The sequence below is a fragment of the Schistocerca nitens genome, chromosome 4 (genome assembly GCF_023898315.1).
Source record: "Schistocerca nitens isolate TAMUIC-IGC-003100 chromosome 4, iqSchNite1.1, whole genome shotgun sequence".
In the NCBI taxonomy this organism is placed as follows: Eukaryota; Metazoa; Arthropoda; class Insecta; order Orthoptera; family Acrididae; genus Schistocerca; species Schistocerca nitens.
The window spans coordinates 696,719,428-696,740,897 of NC_064617.1; the positions used below are offsets into that span (position 1 = coordinate 696,719,428).

The window sequence follows — 21,470 nt, forward strand, 5'->3', positions numbered from 1 at the left end:
CAGCAGGGATACGACTTCCTCAAATCCTGCCCTGAAATGAGATCCATCCTTCATGAAATCCTCCCCACTCCGCCAAGAGTGTCTTTCCGCCGTCCACCTAACCTTCGTAACCTGTTAGTTCATCCCTATGAAATCCCCAAACCACCTTCCCTACCCTCTGGCTCCTATCCTTGTAACCGCCCCCGGTGCAAAACCTGTCCCATGCACCCTCCCACCACCACCTACTCCAGTCCTGTAACCCGGAAGGTGTACACGATCAAAGGCAGAGCCACGTGTGAAAGCACCCACGTGATTTACCAACTGACCTGCCTACACTGTGATGCATTCTATGTGGGAATGACCAGCAACAAACTGTCCATTCGCATGAATGGACACAGGCAGACAGTGTTTGTTGGTAATGAGGATCACCCTGTGGCTAAACATGCCTTGGTGCACAGCCAGCACATCTTGGCACAGTGTTACACCGTCCGGGTTATCTGGATACTTCCCACCAACACCAACCTATCCGAACTCCGGAGATGGGAACTTGCCCTTCAGTATATCCTCTCTTCTCGTTATCCGCCAGGCCTCAATCTCCGCTAATTTCAAGTTGCCGCCACTCATACCTCACCTGTCTCTCAACAACTTCTTTGCCTCTACTCTTCCACCTCGACTGACATCTCTGCCCAAACTCTTTGTCTTTAAATATGTCTGCTTGTGTCTGTATGTGTGGATGGATATGTGTGTGTGTGCGAGTGTATACCTGTCCTTTTTTCCCCCTAAGGTAAGTCTTTCCGCTCCCGGGATTGGAATGACTCCTTACCCTCTCCCTTAAAACCCACATCCTTTCGTCTTTCCCTCTCCTTCCCTCTTTCCTGATGAGGCAACAGTTTGTTGCGAAAGCTTGAATTTTGTGTGTATATTTGTGTTTGTTTGTGTGTCTATCGACCTGCCAGCGCTTTTGTTTGGTAAGTCTCATCATCTTTCTTTTTAGATATATATATATATATATATATATATATATATATATATATATATATATATAAAAAGAAAGATGATGAGACTTACCAAACAAAAGCGCTGGCAGGTCGATAGACACACAAACAAACACAAATATACACACAAAATTCAAGCTTTCGCAACAAACTGTTGCCTCATCAGGAAAGAGGGAAGGAGAGGGAAAGACGAAAGGAAGTGGGTTTTAAGGGAGAGGGTAAGGAGTCATTCCAATCCCGGGAGCGGAAAGACTTACCTTAGAGGGAAAAAAGGACAGGTATACACTCGCACACACACACATATCCATCCACACATACAGACACAAGCAGACATATTTAAATATGTCTGCTTGTGTCTGTATGTGTGGATGGATATGTGTGTGTGTGCGAGTGTATACCTGTCCTTTTTTCCCTCTAAGGTAAGTCTTTCCGCTCCCGGGATTGGAATGACTCCTTACCCTCTCCCTTAAAACCCACTTCCTTTCGTCTTTCCCTCTCCTTCCCTCTTTCCTGATGAGGCAACAGTTTGTTGCGAAAGCTTGAATTTTGTGTGTATATTTGTGTTTGTTTGTGTGTCTATCGACCTGCCAGCGCTTTTGTTTGGTAAGTCTCATCATCTTTCTTTTTAGATATATATATATATATACAAATAGTAAAACAATTACAATATATAAAGGCACAGAAATGTCATATATTCAGGTAACAAATTAAGGAAAAAACTTAGAGTACGACAGATGGAAATAGGAGGATATGCATTTCCGGCGTTACAAGTTCCCGGTCTACACTAGGTGAAGTGCGGCGGAAACGTGAATCGTGTTACTACACAACTGGCGACGAGTAGAGTTGTTCTTTCGCGTGTTGCATCGTTGTTCTGGTTTCGCAGTTTATCCATGGCATGGAGGATTTAGTGCGGGTTTTGGTTGAGTAGCAGACGGAGCTCATGGCAACCATGAAACAAGTGCTTCCGGCGTTACTCTCCACGCAGTCTGCTCCAGCGCCATTCCCTCCTCCCTTTTCCCCGTATGACGAGACGGCGGAGGATTGGGACACATATGAACATCGCCTTCGGCAGCATTTCCAGGAGTTTCATGTTGCCGATGTGGAGGTATGTTGTGCTCTTTTCTTGTCTTGGATATCTCCCTCGCTGTATCAAGTTTTGCGGCAGCTAGCTCCGTTGCAGGAACCCTCGTCCTTGTCTTTTGACGCATTGTGTTCATTGGTGTCTTCATATTATCGCCGTCGCACGCATGTTGTGGCAGCTAGGTTCGAGTTCTATCAATGCAAGAAACAACCCCATCAGTCTTACCGGGCATGGGCCGCTACCCTGCATGGTCTTAGTTGCAATTGTCATTTTGTCACGGAGCAGTCGCGAGAGTCGTATGCCCACGTTATGGTGCGAAACGTCATTGTTTGTTCGGCCCCTGATAGGGAGGTCCGGCAACAGGCCCTGCAGTTGGAAGACCCTTCCCTTGAGGAAGTCCTGTCCATTGCTCAATTTATGAAGTCTCTCACGCCGCAGGTCAACAGTTAGAAGCGTGGTGCGACGTCACGGTGGTTCAGGGCGGCACAGCCACAGCCATTGCGTCCAGGGTGGACGATGTGTGAGCGGTACAATCCGGCCGTTACGGCCGCTCCCACACGGCGCGTAACAGAGTTCCGGCCGCCGGCCCCTGTTACCGTCCTGTGCGTTGTGCTATGTGCATCATGATCAGTCAGAGTGCCCCCAGCGTTGGGCCATTTGTCGCAAATGTAATAAAAAAGGACACATTGCTAAAGTTTGCCACTCAGCCGCAAAAGAGTTGAACAAAGCAGGTACAGAGGACAAGGACGTTTACATTCAGGAAGTTTCATCGGGCCAGGCTCCAGACGCATCGGCACACAAACTCTTTATCGAGGTGTCGGTTCGATCACGCCGATTACAACTGCAAGTAGATACGGGCGTGGCAGTTTCCTTGTTAAATACACAAACTTACTCTGACCTTGGGTCTCCCCCGTTGGTGCCAGTTTACCGGTGTCTATGCGGTTATGGTAAACAGTTCATTCCCCTATTGGGTCAATTCACTACCGACGTTACTTACAAGTCAGTCACTCGGCCTCTTACTTTTATTGTTGTCAGAGATGCGAGCTCCACTAACCTTTTTGGGTTGGATGCCTTTCAAGCTTTTGGTTTTTCTATCGCAGACACCATACAGTTTGTCTCCGAAGACGTTCCCTATCAATCAATGGAATCTTTCATCTCTGACTTTAAGGATATCTTTGAGGAGGGCCTGGGGCGTGTTTAACTTTGAAGCTCACTTGTTGAAGGCGTCGGGTCGCCCGCGTTTTCTACGTGCAAGGCAGATCCCCTTGGCTCTCTGCCCTCAGGTAAAAAACAGAGCTAGACCGGCTGACAGCCCTCGGGGTCATTCTTCCCATTTCTTTTAGTGAGTGGGTTTCGCCCCTCGTTATTGTCAGGAAACCCTCGGGATACTTGCGTCTTTGTGGCGATTTCAAGGCCACCATTAATTCCCAATTCGTGGTGGACACCTATCCCTTGCCTCGTTCTGATGAATTGTTCTCCGCCGTGGTGGGAGGCCAATATTTTTCGAAAACTGATCTTTCGGAGGCTTATCATCAGATACCACTTGATCAGGACTCCAAACAGCTGACGGTCGTCAACACCCCGTTTGGCCTTTACCAATACCAGCAGTTGGCCTTCGGAATATCCAGTGCCCCGGCGATATTTCAGCGTTATCTTGAGAACGTCACGCCGACAATCCCTCATTGTATTAATTACCTGGACGACATAATTGTCACAGGCTGCAGCACGAAGGAACACTTGCACAACCTTCGAACCATCTTTCTCAAATTCAGGTCCGTGGGCCTGCGTTGCAACCTGCGTAAGTCGAACTTCTTCCAACCGTCCATAGAATATGTGGGCTACACCATCTCTTGGCATGGCATCCAGCCGCTAGGAAGTTTGGTCCAAGGTATCGTCGACCTTCCACGGCCCGCTTCGCTGAAGGAGTTACAAGCTTTTTTTAGGCAAGATTCATTCCCAGGGGCTCCACCATTAGCCCGCCCCCTGTACTGCCTTCTGCGCAAGGGTGTTCCTTTTGATTGGTTGCGTGCATGCATGCGAGCGAGCGTTCACCTCGTTGAAGGGCCTCCTCACGTCAGCGCCTTGTTTGGCTACTTTTGACTCCAATAAGCCATTGGTCCTGGCTACGGATGCTTCGCAGTATGGGGTGGTGGCGGTCCTGGCCCATCGCAACACAGATGGCTCCGAGCAGCCACTGGCGTTTGCGTCTAAAACTCTTAGTCCCGCGCAGGCCCATTACTCCCAGCTGGGAAAAGAGGCTTTGGCCATTGTTTACGTTACCAAGTTTCACCCTTTCTTGTATGGCATGAAGTTTCAGTTAATCACTGACCATAAGCCATTAATATCGTTATTTGGCCCCGCCTCTGATTCCGGATAAGGCGGCCCACAGACTGCAGCGCTGGGCCTTGTTCCTCTCTAAGTTCCATTATGACATTCATTTTCGCCCTACCGGACAGCATGCCAATGCCGACGCTCTTTCCCGTCTTCCGGTAGGCCCGGATCCTAAGTTCGATCGGGAGGAGATTGTGTGTTTTCATTTGGATGTGGCGTCCTGCCAAGCGGTTGATGGCTTCCCGATCACTAGTTCTATAGTCGCCAGGGGAACGGCAGCTGACCCGGTTCTCTGGCAAGTAGTTCGCCTCGTTCAGCAGGGGTGGTCATCCCGACCTCCAAGTCGGGCCTCGGACCCTCTTCATAATTATTTTATTCTACGAGACCGCCTCTCAGTCTTGGAAGGAGTTCTCCTTCCGGCTACCGATGATACAGCTCCTCGCGTGGTTGTCCCTGCAAGTTTGCGAAGGGAGGTCCTCTCGTTATTACATGAGGGGCACTGGGGTGTTTCCCGTACTAAAACCTTGGCTCGCAGACATGTGTACTGGCCCGGTATTGACAGAGAAATTGAGTACTTGGTGGCCGCCTGAGCCCAGTGTGCAAGCCAACAGGCGTCTCCCAGGTCTGCGTTCTCTTCATGGCCACCGGCAACAGAAAGCTTGGGAACGTGTTCACATAGGTTTTGCGGGCCCATTTCTCAATGGCTTTTGGCTCATTGTCATTGATGCTTATTCCCGATTCCCATATATGGTTCGCTGCTCCTCAACCACTTCAGAAGTTGCAATCCAGGCACTAGCAAAAATCTTTTCTGTGGAAGGTCTGCCAGTCACCCTGGTATCGGACAATGGACCTCAGTTTATTTCGCAGACCTTCCAGGATTTTTGTAGGTGCTTCGGTACTTGGCACGTTTGCTCTCCCCCCTTTCATTCACAATCGAATGGGGAAGCTGAGCGCATGGTGCGCACATTTAAGACACAGATGAAACAGTATGTGCACGAATTTCCTGCGGAGGAGGCATCGACGTTTTTCCTGATGGCATACCGGACCACACCGATGGGAGAATGTAGCCCCGCAGAGTTCCTCCACGGGTGCCAACCTAGGACTCTGCTGCACCTCCTCCAGCCTGGTCCTCGCCAGTCTTCGCAAAACGGGGTACCCGGCTTTCCACCGGGTATGTTGGTCTGGGCTGGTGGGTTTGGTCACAATCCACGTTGGATACCGGCAGTGGTCCTGCGCCGCAATGGCCGCCGGCTCTACATCTTGCAGGCGGCGGACCGGGAGGTACATTGTCACCAAAATCAGCTACGTCCACATTTGGGCACCCACCCTCCGACCCCTCGGTCGCCGTCTTCCCCATTGCCAACACCCATGTTGTTTTCTCAGGGGACGCTACCGCCCCTCCCACCTGTGACTCCGCCACACTGCGTTGGTTCTCAGCCTTGGCAGCCTCCAGTAGCTCCAGCACCAACATCACCATCGTTAGAGATGCCCCTGCGAGAGCCGGCCCCCCTCGCAGGCCCGGTTTGTCAGGAGGCTGGTTCACCTGTGGTCGTCCCTTCCCCATCATCCCCGCCACTGGGTCTTGGCCCTCCCGAGGTGGACCTGGATCCGGAGTTCGACGGCTTGTCGCCCGTTCTGTCCCGGACTACGGTGGTGGGACGATGGGGGCCTCTTCGTGGGTCACTTCCAACCGTGTTCGAAGGTTCCGGCTCGAGGGTTGGCAGATCCCCCCCGACTCCAGCCTTCCAATGGACGTGGAGGTCATCGCTACTGCACGACGCTACACAATTCTGACGCAGTGGATCACAGTGGCTCCTCCCGCCGAAAGAGTAGGAGTGCAGCAGCCACCAGAAAGATCGCGGGTGGTGCACATTGGCACGGCGCGTCATGGACAGTAATTGCCGCAAGTAAAGTCCCATCCACCAGAGGGCATGCGAGAATTCGGCCGCGCCCTCTGCCGGCGGAACAACAACAACAACAACTCAGGCAGCACGGGCTGTGCCCAGTCAGTTCACATAGGGCAGGTCTAGCAAACAGTTCCCAGTCTACACTAGGTGAAATGCGACGGAAACGTGAATCGTGTTACTACAGGTAGGATGAAATAACAGGGTGACCCACTTCCTTCCAAGTTCAGGAATGGTTATTAAAACACAGTTCAAATTAATGGTTCACATGGTACAAAAGTAACAAAATTTTATCTGGTGGCTGTAGGCTCGGATGTGGTGAACAATTATGGCAGCTACACTACCCATACTACAGCCTGCACGAATCTTGCTGTGTGGGCTAAATTTCTTTTCTTGGTGTCATTCAATTCTAGTTACAGTAGCCCAACAACTCACAGCTATGCCTTAAACCATTTTCAGTCTCCATCCAAGGCATTTTGTGCAAATTTGCAGACAAAGCTGCTTCTGCTCCACAAAGATGCTGCCTCAGTCACTGTTGCCTACAGACTGTTTGTGATACTTCCCGTGCTTGCTCTAGTTAGCACGTCAGTTCACCCTTGCCAACTCCCCAGAACCACATTTGTTTTAGACAAAAGCATAATGGCTTTTACTTAACACCTATTTCTTATATTGTTGCTAAGTATGACCATTTCTTAAATTGTCAACTTTACATTGACATGGACAATTTATACACACAAATATTTTTAAATTTAATTTGATTTAAAATACATTGATTTAGCATAAATTGATTTAACATAATAAACAGCAGCGGGACCCACCTCCTCTTCGTCAAAATCACCCTCTCCAAACCTTCCAGGAGTTTCTGACTTCCAGCCTTGCATCTCAATCCTTCTTAAAAAACCTTAATCCTACTCCCAACATCACCACTGCTGAAGCCCAGGCTATCCGTGATCTGAAGGCTGACCGATCCATCGTCATTCTTCCGGCAGACAAGGGTTCCACGACCGTAGTACTTTATCGTCGGGAGTATGTGGCTGAGGGACTGCGTCAGCTTTCAGACAACACCACATACAAAGTTTGCCAAGGTAACCACATTCCCGATGTCCAGGCGGAGCTTCAAGGAATCCTCAGAACCTTAGGCCCCCTGAAAACCCTTTCACCTGACTCCATCAACCTCCTGACCCCACCGACACCCCGCACCTCTACCTTCTTCCTAAAATCCACAAACCCAATCATCCCAGCCGCCCCATTGTAGCTGGTTACCAAGCCCCCACAGAACGTATCTCTGCCTACGTAGATCAACACGTTCAACCCATTACATGCAGTCTCCCATCCTTCATCAAAGACACCAACCACTTTCTCGAACGCCTGGAATCCTTACCCAATCTGTTACCCCCAGAAACCATCTTTGTAACCATTGATGCCACTTCCTTATACACAAATATTCCGCACGTCCAGGGCCTCGCTGCGATGGAGCGCTTCCTTTCACGCCGATCACCTGCCACCCTACCTAAAACCTCTATCCTCATCACCTTAGCCAGCTTCATCTTGACCCACAACTTCTTCACTTTTGAAGGCCAGACATACCAACAATTAAAGGGAACAGCCATGGGTACCAGGATGGCCCCCTCGTACGCCAACCTATTCATGGGTCGCTTAGAGGAAGCCTTCTTGGTTACCCAGGCCTGCCAACCCAAAGTTTGGTACAGATTTATTGATGACATCTTCATGATCTGGACTCACAGTGAAGAAGAACTTCAGAATTTCCTCTCCAACCTCAATTCCTTTGGTTCCATCAGATTCACCTGGTCCTACTCCAAATCCCATGCCACTTTCCTTGACGTTGACCTCCACCTGTCCAGTGGCCAGCTTCACACGTCCGTCCACATCAAACCCACCAACAAGCAACAGTACCTGCATTATGACAGCTGCCACCCATTCCACATCAAACGGTTCCTTACCTACAGCCTAGGTCTTTGTGGCAAACGAATCTGCTTCAGTCCGGAATCCCTGAACCATTACACCAACAACCTGACAACAGCTTTCGCATCTCGCAACTACCCTCCCGACCTGGTACAGAAGCAAATAACCAGAGCCACTTCCTCATCCCCTCGAACCCAGAATCCCCCACAGAAGAACCACAAAAGTGCCCCACTTGTGACAGGATACTTTCCGGGACTGGACCAGACTCCACCTAACCTTCGTAACCTGTTAGTTCATCCCTATGAAATCCCCAAACCACCTTCCCTACCCTCTGGCTCCTATCCTTGTAACCGCCCCCAGTGTAAAACCTGTCCCATGCACCCTCCCACCACCACCTACTCCAGTCCTGTAACCCGGAAGGTGTACACGATCAAAGGTAGAGCCACATGTGAAAGCACCCACGTGATTTACCAACTGACCTGCCTACACTGTGATGCATTCTATGTGGGAATGACCAGCAACAAACTGTCCATTCGCATGAATGGACACAGGCAGACAGTGTTTGTTGGTAATGAGGATCACCCTGTGGCTAAACATGCCTTGGTGCACGGCCAGCACATCTTGGCACAGTGTTACACCGTCCGGGTTATCTGGATACTTCCCACAAACACCAACCTATCCGAACTCCGGAGATGGGAACTTGCTCTTCAATATATCCTCTCTTCCCGTTACCCACCAGGCCTCAATCTCCGCTAATTTCAAGTTGCCGCCACTCATACCTCACCTGTCATTCAACATCATCTTTGCCTCTTCACTTCCGCCTCGACTGACATCTCTGCCCAAACCCTTTGTCTTTAAATATGTCTGCTTGTGTCTGTATATGTGTGGATGGATATGTGTGTGTGTGCGAGTGTATACCTGTCCTTTTTTCCCCCTAAGGTAAGTCTTTCCGCTCCCGGGATTGGAATGACTCCTTACCCTCTCCCTTAAAACCCACATCCTTTCGTCTTTCCCTCTCCTTCCCCTCTTTCCTGATGAGGCAACAGTTTGTTGCGAAAGCTTGAATTTTGTGTGTGTGTGTTTGTGTTTGTTTGTGTGTCTGTCGACCTGCCAGCGCTTTCGTTCAGTAAGTCACATCATCTTTGTTTTTACATATAGTTTACATAGTATTTTACTTATATTATTCACATACAATACAAAGAACTTCAACCTCCAGTATAGTACACTTTACTTTACATATGCAGAAAATATAGTACCAAGATGCAAAAATTTTAAAGCAAAAAAATTATAAAACTTGAAATGAACCATAAACAAATATTGTTATAAACTGTGTAAACAAATGACATGTTAGGTTTTCCTTTGGTGGTTATGAGACAGCTAGTCAAATTACTAACGTGATATTTTTCATACGTTGAATGTGAAAGGGTTTGGTTGAAAAAGTCATGATTACTGCCTTGAGATGCTGATAAAATATTTATTTAAACAAGTTTTGGTTGACTGACCATCGTCACATTCTTAAAAGCATTTACAGCATCACATTAGGCATATATAAAATCATTGATGCCAGATAAACAAAACAATGACTTTGTCACTGTTGTCACATTGTAATATAAATTATGTCATGTTACAAACTGGGGCCATGACTGTTGCGTGGGGAGAGGTCAGGACTGTAGGGTGGGTGCTAGTGTGTCTCCCAGTTGCGCATAATAGATAGGGTTGAATTCCTGGATCAACTGGCATCTTGTGTCAAACTACGACCAGCCCAGAACTTGGCACACCATTCCACAGTGTTGATTTCTGACAGAAATGCTGCCGAATACACATTCTTCAGTCTCCGATGGATGTCTACCAGTGTTTGTCCTTCGGCAGCTAAGAAAAGAATAACAGCATGTGGTCCTGTTTGGATGCATTTTGTAATAATGTCACCACAATTCGTGTTTCCACATCACCTACTGCAGGCACCTCAGAAGGACACAAAAGCCACACTAATCCCATGCCTACATGTTGGTGGTTATATACCTGTATTGGAGTCACACTATATTGCATATACACTGCAGCAGTGCCTTGAAACAGAAACTTTGTGATCACTCTTTATATATTGACAGTGTAATTTATATTATGATGTGACAATAGTGACCAATTCATAATTTTATTGTATGATGCCATTGATTCAAATTCACCTAAATATAATGCTGTAAATGCTGTTCAGAATGTGATGATGCTCAGTCGACCAAACCTGGTTATTTAAATAATGATTTTATCAGCAGCTCAAACCAGTAATTAAGTTTTTCAGGTATGTTAGAGACGTGGAGAACAACCTCCTGAAAATACATTTAAAGGTTCGGATTGAAAGAGGAAGGTGATGTAAATATTTGCAATGTGTGTTAAATTTAAAAAATTGTGCCGTTCCAATCAATAATCAACACTGTTTTGAGGCAAATACTGGAAGTCTATGGGTAATAGTGAGTAATGTGTTCACTTACAACCTATATAAAACAAAACAACTAGCAGCTGCTGTTTTGGTTATTTCAAGTGCCTTGAACACTTTAGAACAAATCACTTACTGTTCAAATGCCATCAACTGTCTCCATTCCCGTAAGTTATTTGAAAAACCTTTACATCACTTTTTAATTCAGGAATGCAGGGATATTCAAGCTGGCATGGATGCAGTCATATTGCCAGTGGAACTGTGTGCTGTATATGAGAGCAGACCGAAAGGCAACATTTAATACTGAAATCAGGCTTGTTGTGTGGCAGTTGATGGCTGGAGTGCTGACACATTATCTACATATCCAGTGATGCTGTCAACTGATGTGATATAGGGACCATATCAACACATACCGCATGAACAACAGCCTGAAGATGGTGCATTGGAGTGTTGAAACTGGCTGCAACAAAATAAAATACAATCATAAGGATGGCTGTAGGTGTTTTATTCTGTCACAATAGTAAACAGTTGTCATTCCAAAGACCTCCTGCCAAATGGATGGACATACAAAAACAAGACAGAGGTTACTACTAAAACATCAATCAACTACTTCGACAGGGCCACAACTCTCTAAAATCGTGACCTAGAATAGCTTTTTGTAACCCTGCCAATCTCCGTTACATCCTTGTCAGATGCTATGTTCCTTCTGCACCCATCTCCCTACCCAATGGCCCCTTTCCCTGCAACTATCCCTGCTGCAAGACTTGCCCTTTGCACCCTCTTAACACCAGCTAACTATACCAGCCCTGTGACTGGCAAAACATGTATCAAAGGGAGGGCCACCTCTGAAAGCAAACATGTCATATACAAGCTGTTATGTAAACACCGTTCAGCCTTTTACATCAGCATGACTACCACCAAGTTGTCAGTAAGGATGAAAGGGCATAGGCAAAATGTGTATACCAGCAACACACAATACAATACCCTGTTGCAGAGGATGCTCTGCAATATGACAGTCGCGACCTCAGTGCCTATTTCACCACACGTGCCATCTGGACTCTTCGCACTGACACCAGTTTCTCAGATGTCCACAGGTGGAAACTAGCACTGCAAGATGTCCTTGGTTCTCACCAACCACATGGCCATAATTTACATTAATTTCTTCTGTTTCAGCATTTCTTCATGGTAACTACTACTTTCTTCACTCTATTTTTCTCTATCTTTCATTTTCTGGCCTGTCTGTTTTTTGCCATCCCCATCCCACCTCTGTTACATACAATGCACTTAGCTTTTCACTCGTTTTGACTCAATCACAATGTTTTAGCAGTAATCTCTGGCTTACATATTACCTGTATTCCACCTTTAAGCTCTCGGGTTTTCAAATCTCGTCTAGTACAATCATTCCTTTTTTTGCATGCCATCCAGTAAGTCTCCCCTGACCAGGGGTTCTGGGTGACTTTTCCGATCTCTACCTCTTTTTCCTAAACCTCTCTAGTTCCTTTCCTTTCAACCCTCCTTCCCCTTCAGCCCTTCTGTTGAAAGCTTGCATAAGTAAAACCATATATGAACTTATGTCTGGAAATGCATGGTTTCCATGCTAGAGACCATTTATTCACTCATATACAGGGTGTTACAAAAAGGTACGGCCAAACTTTCAGGAAGCATTCCTCACACACAAATAAAGAAAAGATGTTATGTGGACATGTGTCCGGAAACGCTTAATTTCCATGTTAGAGCGCATTTTAGTTTGTTCTTCCACCTACGCTCAATGGAGCACGTTATCATGATTTCATAGGGGATACTCTACCTGTGCTGCTAGAACATGTGCCTTTACAAATACGACACAACATGTGGTTCATGCACGATGGAGCTCCTGCACATTTCAGTTGAAGTTTTCGTACGCTTCTCAACAACAGATTCGGTGACCGATGGATTGGTAGAGGTGGACCAATTCCATGGCCTCCACGCTCTCCTGACCTCAACCCTCTTGACTTTCATTTATGGGGGCATTTGAAAGCTCTTGTCTACGCAACCCCGGTACCAAATGTAGAGACTCTTCGTGCTCCTATTGTGGACAGCTGTGATACAATACGCCATTCTCTAGGGCTGCATCAGCGCATCAGGGATTCCATGCGACGGAGGGTGGATGCATGTATCCTCGCTAACGGAGGATATTTTGAACATTTCCTGTAACAAAGTGTTTGAAGTCACGCTGGTACGTTCTGTTGCTGTGTGTTTCCATTCCATGATTAATGTGATTTGAAGAGAAGTAATAAAATGAGCTCTAACATGGAAAGTAAGCGTTTCCGGACACATGTCCACGTAACATATTTTCTTTCTTTGTGTGTGAGGAATGTTTCCTGAAAGTTTGGCCGTACCTTTTTGTAATACCCTGTATTGTTAACGATACTGTGGTCTAATACACACTGTACCATGGAGCCACAGTTACTGTATGTGTTGAAAATGGTTTCCATGTGCCTCCACGCATGCGTGTACATGCCACAGCATGTTCTGTCTCACATGTTCACATTGGCCAGGTTGCATTCAAACAGTGTTAAAGGCAGCATGAATACACTGCTCCAGTGTCTCCACATCTGTAACGGGCTCTGCATGCATAATACCTTTAACCCCATAACTAGAAATTTCATGGGTTGAGATCCAGTGAACAAGCAGGCTGTGCAGCTGGACCCCCTCGTCCGATCCATCGACCAGGGAAGACACGATTGAGATGCGTCCGGATGTAAATGGCAAAGTGGGCCGGAGCGTGATCACATAGCAGCCACATAACTCTTTGACTCATCAAGGGCACTTCTTCCTGTAGGGGAGGCAAAGTCACCTGCAAGAAAAACCAATAGTTCCGGCCTGTTAGGCAACGTGGAAGGAAGACTGGTAATGAAATACAGTTGCCAGTTATCCTGGCCCACACATTCTGGCTGCACCAATGCTGATGATTCGCAGTCACCATGCCATGGTTGTTCTGCATACGTCACAGAAAAGTTGAAGATACCACTCCGTGTAAAGGTGGCCTTGTCTGTGAATAGGATGGATGTCACAAATTCCAGAATCGTGGTTGCCTGGTGAAGAAACCAATGACAAAACTGCTCTCAATGTAGAAAGTCTGTCACTAGGAAACCCTGCACATGCTTTAAGTGATAAGGGTAGTAACAGTTGTCACGGAGAATGTTCCACATGGTCATCTGGCTTACCCTATACTGGCGGGCCAACTGCCTGGTGCTGACACGGTGGTTACCGTCCACAGTGTTTATCACATTTTCCTCCAAGTCTGGTGTCCAAACGTTTCAGGTATGTCGTTCATGATTTCCTGTTTCCTGAAACAACCCTGTCTTGTACAAATGGCAAAACATTGTTACAAACATTGAATACTGTGTTGACAGGGATAGGTCACCTGATAAAACCTTGCTGCCCATTGCCATTTGCCTTTTCGTAAGTAAACATCACATTGGCAACGTCACAATTCGAATATGGAACCATTGTGTACAACACTGTATCACATCCACTACAAGGTGAGTCAGAGAGAAAAGTGAATTGGACACAACCTTACCAATTACTGTGGCAGGAGAGGGTGCTGGGGCATGATATATAAGGAACAGTACCACTCTCTAGGAGGAAACCAAGCATACTGTAACTGTATGATATATAAGGAACAGTACCACTCTCTAGGAGGAAACCAAGCATACTGTAACTGTGGCTGCATGGTACAGTGTGTTTTAGATTGCAGTCTCTGTAACAATGTATGATTGAATAAATGGTCTCTAGCATGGAAACCATGTATTTTCAGACTTAAGTTCATTAGACCTTTTTTGCTCTGTATCATCTCCTCCATCAATCCCTAGAGCTTGTAAATGGTGGAAAAAAACCTCGCCGTGTGTGTGTGTGTGTGTGTGTGTGTGTGTGTGTGTGTGTGGTGAGAGAGAGAGAGAGAGAGATCCACTTGCATCTGGATCTTGTCAAAGACCCCTGGTGTGCTTGCACTAGAGTGTGCTCACACCATGATCATATTGTCATACACTCATCACAACCGTGATGCTGAGAGGTAGTCACTTCCCATTGTGGTCTGTCTGTCAGTCAGTCAGTCTTCAACTTCTTTACTTGGAAAATCCCTACCATTGATCTCCACTTTAGGATATTTGTAAGGCTTAATATAATGTGATATTAACTGCTTTTTGTCAGAAGAAAGGGTTGTAAGTGACAATTAAAGTATGACGGTGACAGGCATAAGTAGTAGCACTGTTTTGTTGAAAACTATCATTTTGAGATTGAGACTGTTTACAGAATACAGGTTGATTCTTGTAGAGAAGTAAATGGCAACCAGTTACTTTTAATAGAGATATTTCTTCAGTTAAGTGGTGCTGTTACCAGTACAAGTAGTTCACATAGAACAGACTTTCTTAGACTGTGAAGCACACAGAAAAGCACAGGTTATGCTGCCAGTCAGGTCGTGACATGAAATAAAGTCCAAGCCTTAGCAACTGTAGCAGTCAGAGACCTGCTAGTTAATATAGCTGTGAAACACATACCATCAAATATAGGTGTTCATTGAATCTCTACAGTGCCATTGATTTATATTAAATAGCTGTTGCAACATGTGATGCCCTGGGGTGTTTCCAAAGATTGAGGAGATTCTTTAAGTGATGTCCATGTAAAATTTCTGCCAGACTTTTTCTGTTCATGAGAATAGAAAAGTAACTATTCAAAACTGAAGTCAGTGCTTCATGAGAAAGAGTGAACCGCAAGGTTTGCTTCATCTGAGATTTGAAAACCCTTACAGATCCTATGCTTCTCCATTTGCTTGTGGCTAGAAAGGTGCTCGTAGGAGGTGTTGAATACCTTGCAAAGAGAAAAATCTGCCAACATGGTTAAGGAAAATTGTGAACTTTCATCCGTAACTATTGCTTTGAGGAGGCCTTATGGTACAAAAATGATTGTCAACTGTGCAGTTGAGTGTAATTTGCTCATATAGGGAAATTTTGAAAAGGAATCCATCCTTTTTTGGTGGGGCTACAGTGTCTATATGCTAAGGGCCCCAAGGTTTAGTCATATGCAGCCAGGGGGAGAATACTTTATGCAGAGCTGCAAGCTGAGCTGAACACTGCTGGCGCAAGTTCACAAGGCATTCTGTCTCAGTCTATTACAGACCAACCAAGGTAGTGTCATGCCACTACTTTAGTTATGGAGATTCCCCAATGTCCACTATGCAGTTGAGCAAGTACTTTCTTAAAGATGACAGAATGAATAACCACATGTTTGTGTCATTCATTATTAGGAGAACAACTCATGTGGGACTGAACTGCTGAAAAATAAGCTTTGCACACTGAATTTGTACAATAACACAAGTGTCATGACCAGCTGTTGAAGAATGTTTTGTAATATCAGATCTCTTGTGCTCCATGAAGCTACTAACTGTTCAGTTATTGGCAATTCTTTGTAACAGCTGAGAAACAATGCCTGTCTCTGTAGTCGTGAGCCATTCTACTTGGTAAAGACGACCTTGGGGATTGTGGATTGGTGATTTGTTACCAGAAGAATTTTCACCTGTACAGTTATATACAGAACTAATGTATTGGTTGTATAATCACTAATCCCTTTTTCTGGAATTGAGTAGTTAACATGGACCAAATTTAATGTCTTTGAAATACACACACTACAGTGTTCTATTCCATTTTTGTTTCTGTGTGACAGAAACCACACCAATGTCATAATTAGAAATTTGTTGTGAGGACCAGATATTTATAACGTTCCTGTTTTAAGCTTCTGAAAGCTTTGAAACTTATTGTGGACCTTATGCATGCCTCACTGTTCTTCACATTGTATTTGATAGTTTTGATATCTTGATCACATTTGGGATAAGACAACTATAGTAATTCCAGAACGAATTTTCTCCCTGCAGTGGAGTGTGCGCTGATTTGAAACTTCCTGGCTGATTAAAACTGCTTGCCAAACTGGGACTCGACCCTGCAACTTTCTGAAGTATGGGTGGAAGTAAAGCTGTGACGGTGAGTCGTGCTTGGATTGCGAAGTCAGTAAAGCTCTTGTCTATGAAAGGCAGAAGGTCCCAAGTTCAAATCCTGGTCCAGCGCACAGTTTTAATTTGCCAGGAAATTTCGGTTTTAGTGATTAATCTTTTCCAAGAATGCTTGTAGTTATTTATCATTCTGAATTCTTTCAGACACTGCAATACGGGATGTGTTCCATTTTTGTTTATAATGAACCCTAAATACTGGCACTAGGCTACGCTTCAACTTGATTGTCTGTTGAGCTTGGAAGAAACTTTTTGGATTCTCAGTTTGCTGTTGCACATTTTTATTCACAAAAGAGATACTGTCTAGATGATTACAGCATCATGTAATGCTGTTGGTTGATGTTCTAGAAAACTCCGAAACATTGATGGAGTACTAATTATACAAAAAGTTAGATGTAGATATATGTAGATGCCAAAAGGAGTGTTTGACACTGGAAATGTTTAAGATTCTTTGTATAAGCTAACTGGAGATAAGCTATGTATCTGTGGATGCTAAGCACTTTCCTTACCATGTGTAATACTACTGTGGTAAATTACCTAAAATACTCAATTTGATGGAAAAACCTGACTTAAGCTGATTACATGTGATATTTTACCCCCACAGGGAAACTGACAATTTCAAGAGCTTTGGCTGCCAGCACAGTTTTGATGACAATGTAGCTAGTGGTGGTGTGGGCTGTGCATACTATTATCCATGAGATCCCATTTGTTAACGTTGTAACCTCCAATAGTTAAATGCTGATCTTGTGGAATAAAGCAACTGCAGATATAGTCAGTGGAAGTAGTTTGAGAGGGAGGGGGTAATTTGAGGCAGATGTTTCTGTGCTTGGAATTCTTGAATGTTACTTGCTAGGTTTGTCAGTGATTGGTAGAGATCTGCTCAATGCACTTGTTGCTGATTTTGTGAATAATATTCATGAATCACGTGTGATTACGACTTTCTGGAAGTAACTCAGAATGACTGTCCATAAATTAGTTGGTATGACAACATTTCTGTCCTTTTGCATTGTCCGTCCTGTCACAAAATTCTGTGTCTGTTGATCAGAATTGTTCTTTGATGGTTTCTTCCTTGCTTAATACTTTTATCTGGTCCAGAAAGGTGTCCATTATTCAGGAATATGCATTTTCAGTAAGCTGCCAGTAGCCATAAAAAAAAACTCCTTCTACCCCATTGAAGAATTCTGTAGGAGAACCAGTTCATGTGTATATACATTTATAATTATTAATATCCAATAATGTGACTATTGTGTAAAACCTGACTTCCATCCATCTTCAGTGCAGTATTGTTATCACTGTAAGTGTTTCAAACTATGTTTTCTCATTAATGATGCAGGGCTAAGATTCTCTAAGAATTATAAGATGCACCTCAGTATATTACATCGACATGGTTTGTGAAAAGTTTATCACCCTTTAAAGGAAATATGTTTCATTTTTTTCCACATTCATGAGGAATCTTTCATATGCACTTTTTGGAAATATTCTACATCCTTGATGATTGAGGATCTCCTCATTACAGATCTATGGAGCAAAAAGTACATTGAATTGGTTCTATTCTATGGTCTTCTACTGTCCTTGTTCTCAATACACATAAACAGTCTGACAGATAAGGTGACTGCTGCTGATGCTGTGGACTACAGGAAAATGTCATCATCAAGTTACTTTAGAAGGATACCGGAAGACTTAAACAGAATTTCCATTTGGTGTGATGAATGGGAGCTTATTCTATATGTACAAAAATGTTAGATAATGCAGATGAGTAGAAAAACAATTTTGGAAGTTCGAATACATCATTAGTGGCATAGTGCTTGACACACAATGATTAAATATCAGGGCATAATGTTGCAAAAGGAATGAGCATATAAAGTTGTCAGAAGGGAAGATGAAAGGTAATCTTCATTGGGAGAATTTTAGGAAAGTGTGGCTCTTGAATACTAATAAAGGGTTTGTTATTACATACACGAACCATGATTTTACTTGTAATTGTATTTTGGTCTGACATGTGCCAGTTGGTAAACAGATATGGAAAACCTGAAGAAAGAGGAAAGGAAAATCATTAGGAAAATTCTGGGACCAAGATGGACCAAAGAGGGGTATAGATTACAGAAAAATTCTAAAATTGAAGAATATTCTAACATAGAGATAGACATGAGGAAGAGGCGTCTAAAATTCTATGGCCACATAATGAGACTTCCCGATCACAGACTTACAAAAAAAAAATAGTAAGATACGTAGCATCCCTTGTTAATGGAGGAGAATGGATCAAAAATGTAAAGAAAGATCTGGAATTAGCCAACATTACTACTGAAGACACGAACAAAAGAAACAATTTCAAACTTAAAGTTGACAAATGGGAGGTCAAACCAGAGACAAAAGCGCCGAGAACTGGAACAAAATGGAGCGAAGAAAGAAAAGCTGAATTCTCGCAAAGAATGAAGACCTGGTGGGCAAACAAGAAGAATAAGAAGCCCCAGAAGTGAACCATCTTTACTTAGTGTCTTCCATGTTGGGAGCTTTACGACTAATAATAATAATAATAATAATAATAAAGGGTTTGTGGTGTCCCCAGCAGGTTTGGTTAAAATAAGACAGCAGAGCAATTCCAAGGTATGGTGCTAGCTATGTTAATGATACGTTTGATAAATACACAAGTTATTGTGGATGTGCTACACACACATCCCCATCGACGCGCAAGTCGCCAAAGTGGCGTCAAATCGAAAGACTATCACCTGGCGAACGGTCTATCTGACGAGAGGTCCTAGTCACACGGCATTTACATTTTAACAATTCAGAGAACTGGTATTTGTGGCTAACTGCAAAATGATTCTACTGTCCCCAATGTAAGCCTCATGTAGGGGCCACGAAGCGACGACAAGAGCAATTAGAGCTTGTACAGAGGCATATAGACAGCCGTTTCCCCTAGCTGTATTAGCTTGTTGAACAGCACTAGCAGTGGTACAATGTACTCTGCACCGTGTACCGTATTGTGGCTGTTGCTGGACAGAAAGTAGTTATACACAAATTTGACATATATTTCCTCTGTTTTAATGTAAATATTGCTATCAAACTAATTATTTCTAAGGAGAGGTTGATGTTGTTAGGTAATATGTATTAATTAATGTGCCGTGTTTCATACCAAACAACCCACTCTGATGAAATAAATGAGAGATCCACAGGATAGCTACTGATAACAATGAATATTACACAAATGTTGTATCAAAATAAAATCGAAAGGAAACAAAAAATTTAAAACTTAAATAAAAAAAAGATGTTACTGTTGCTTCATCATCTGCCTAAGTTAGCATTGGACATTAGGAATGGCACACCATGTGCTCAGCACATTGCGCTTCTGTAATTAGTATTGGCTTTCATAATTTCAGGAAGTTTGCTGTCAGTTGTTCCGTTGCTATTGGGACATTAAGTGCTCATAAACAATAATTGCAAACCTGTTTCTGTATGCCAGTTTTTGGTGCCATACAACTATTCTTGAATGGCGGCATTTCAAAATGTGTTCTAACAGAACTCAAAAGCTTCAAGAGAGTTTCTGTCTTTAACAAATATGAAAAATTTGTCTCCCTTAATGTTAATAACAGAAAATTAGAATTTTGTGGACTGTCATAGCTTTTACCATCCTCTCAGATTTGTAGCCAATGCATTTGTGCAATAAATAGCTCTTGCTACAAATATAACACAGGGACTTCTTATTTGCTAACTGACATGTGGGTTGTAAACTGCTGTGTGAGCAGATGCTATAATACAGTGGTGTTGGAAAACCTCATAGAATTTCTTGTACATTGTGAATTATTGTATAATGTTGCTGTGTAATGTGTATGGATAACTGTATTTTTATGTGAAACCATTTTCTTTGTGTTGGTATCTTTGCGTGTTTGTGTGTGTGTGTGTGTGTGTGTGTGTGTGTGTGTGTGTGTGTGTGAGTGTGTTCATTTATTTGAGAAAATTTATTAGAATGTTCTCTCTTTGTTAATAGTGAGGACTCGCAGTGTTGACATTACAATTTCTAATATTCTTGAGGGCCAAGTGAGGTATGATCCTTTGCCTGAGAGTGTGTCACCCTTGTCATCTACACTTATTACAAGTATTCCCAGTGGAGCGTCACAGGTAATCATACAAGTTATAAATATACTATAATACTGTATATGAATGTAGTTGAATTTCAGTTGTGATGTTGCTGTGTTCTGTTAGAATATAAATAAGCCTTTTATCGAAAGTATGTTTGAAGGAAATTACAAAAAGTAATTTCAACAGCCTTCTTTATGTGAAGGATATTTGTTGAGGAAAAAAACTGACAGTCTTCATCAGTTATGTGAGATAAGCTGCAGGGTAAAGGTCTTCTTTAGACATTGTTGTATTATATGTTTGTTATTCAAAAAAAGAACCTTCAGACCAGCCTCCAGCTATATATTATTTTAGATGGGGGAAAAGGTTATACTTTTTAGTATAACTAATAAGCGGCATCAAGTACTAAAAATTCTTTAATGGGCTGTGAGCAGTCCTAGCAATATCCCTGCTTTAAAGATGGATAATGGTACAAGAGAAATAATTATGTTTTCCAAAAATATATTAAAAAAATCTTCATCTGGTATTTTAACTTATCCACATCTTTCACTTTTAATTGCTTGATGTGGTACTATTTAAATACTGCTGCTGCTTTCATTGAAGTATGTTGACTTAAAAATGCATACAGACATTTTCTACAGAATAAGTAGGTACAGACATTTTTCTACACCCAGAAGTATATTTTAACTCTTCACAAGCTTTGTAAGAATCACAG

The 21,470-nt window shown here is 43.7% G+C and overlaps 1 protein-coding gene across 1 annotated transcript in view; it reads left to right on the forward strand.

Moving 5' to 3' along the window:
- Nucleotides 1-21,470, forward strand: part of LOC126252010 (lipid droplet-regulating VLDL assembly factor AUP1-like) — a 110,977-nt gene that overhangs the window by 75,227 nt on the left and 14,280 nt on the right. Inside the window, exon 8 of the mRNA XM_049952794.1 lies at nt 20,667-20,797. Coding sequence (XP_049808751.1) covers nt 20,667-20,797 — 131 coding nt within the window. The remainder of the gene's footprint in view (nt 1-20,666; nt 20,798-21,470) is intronic.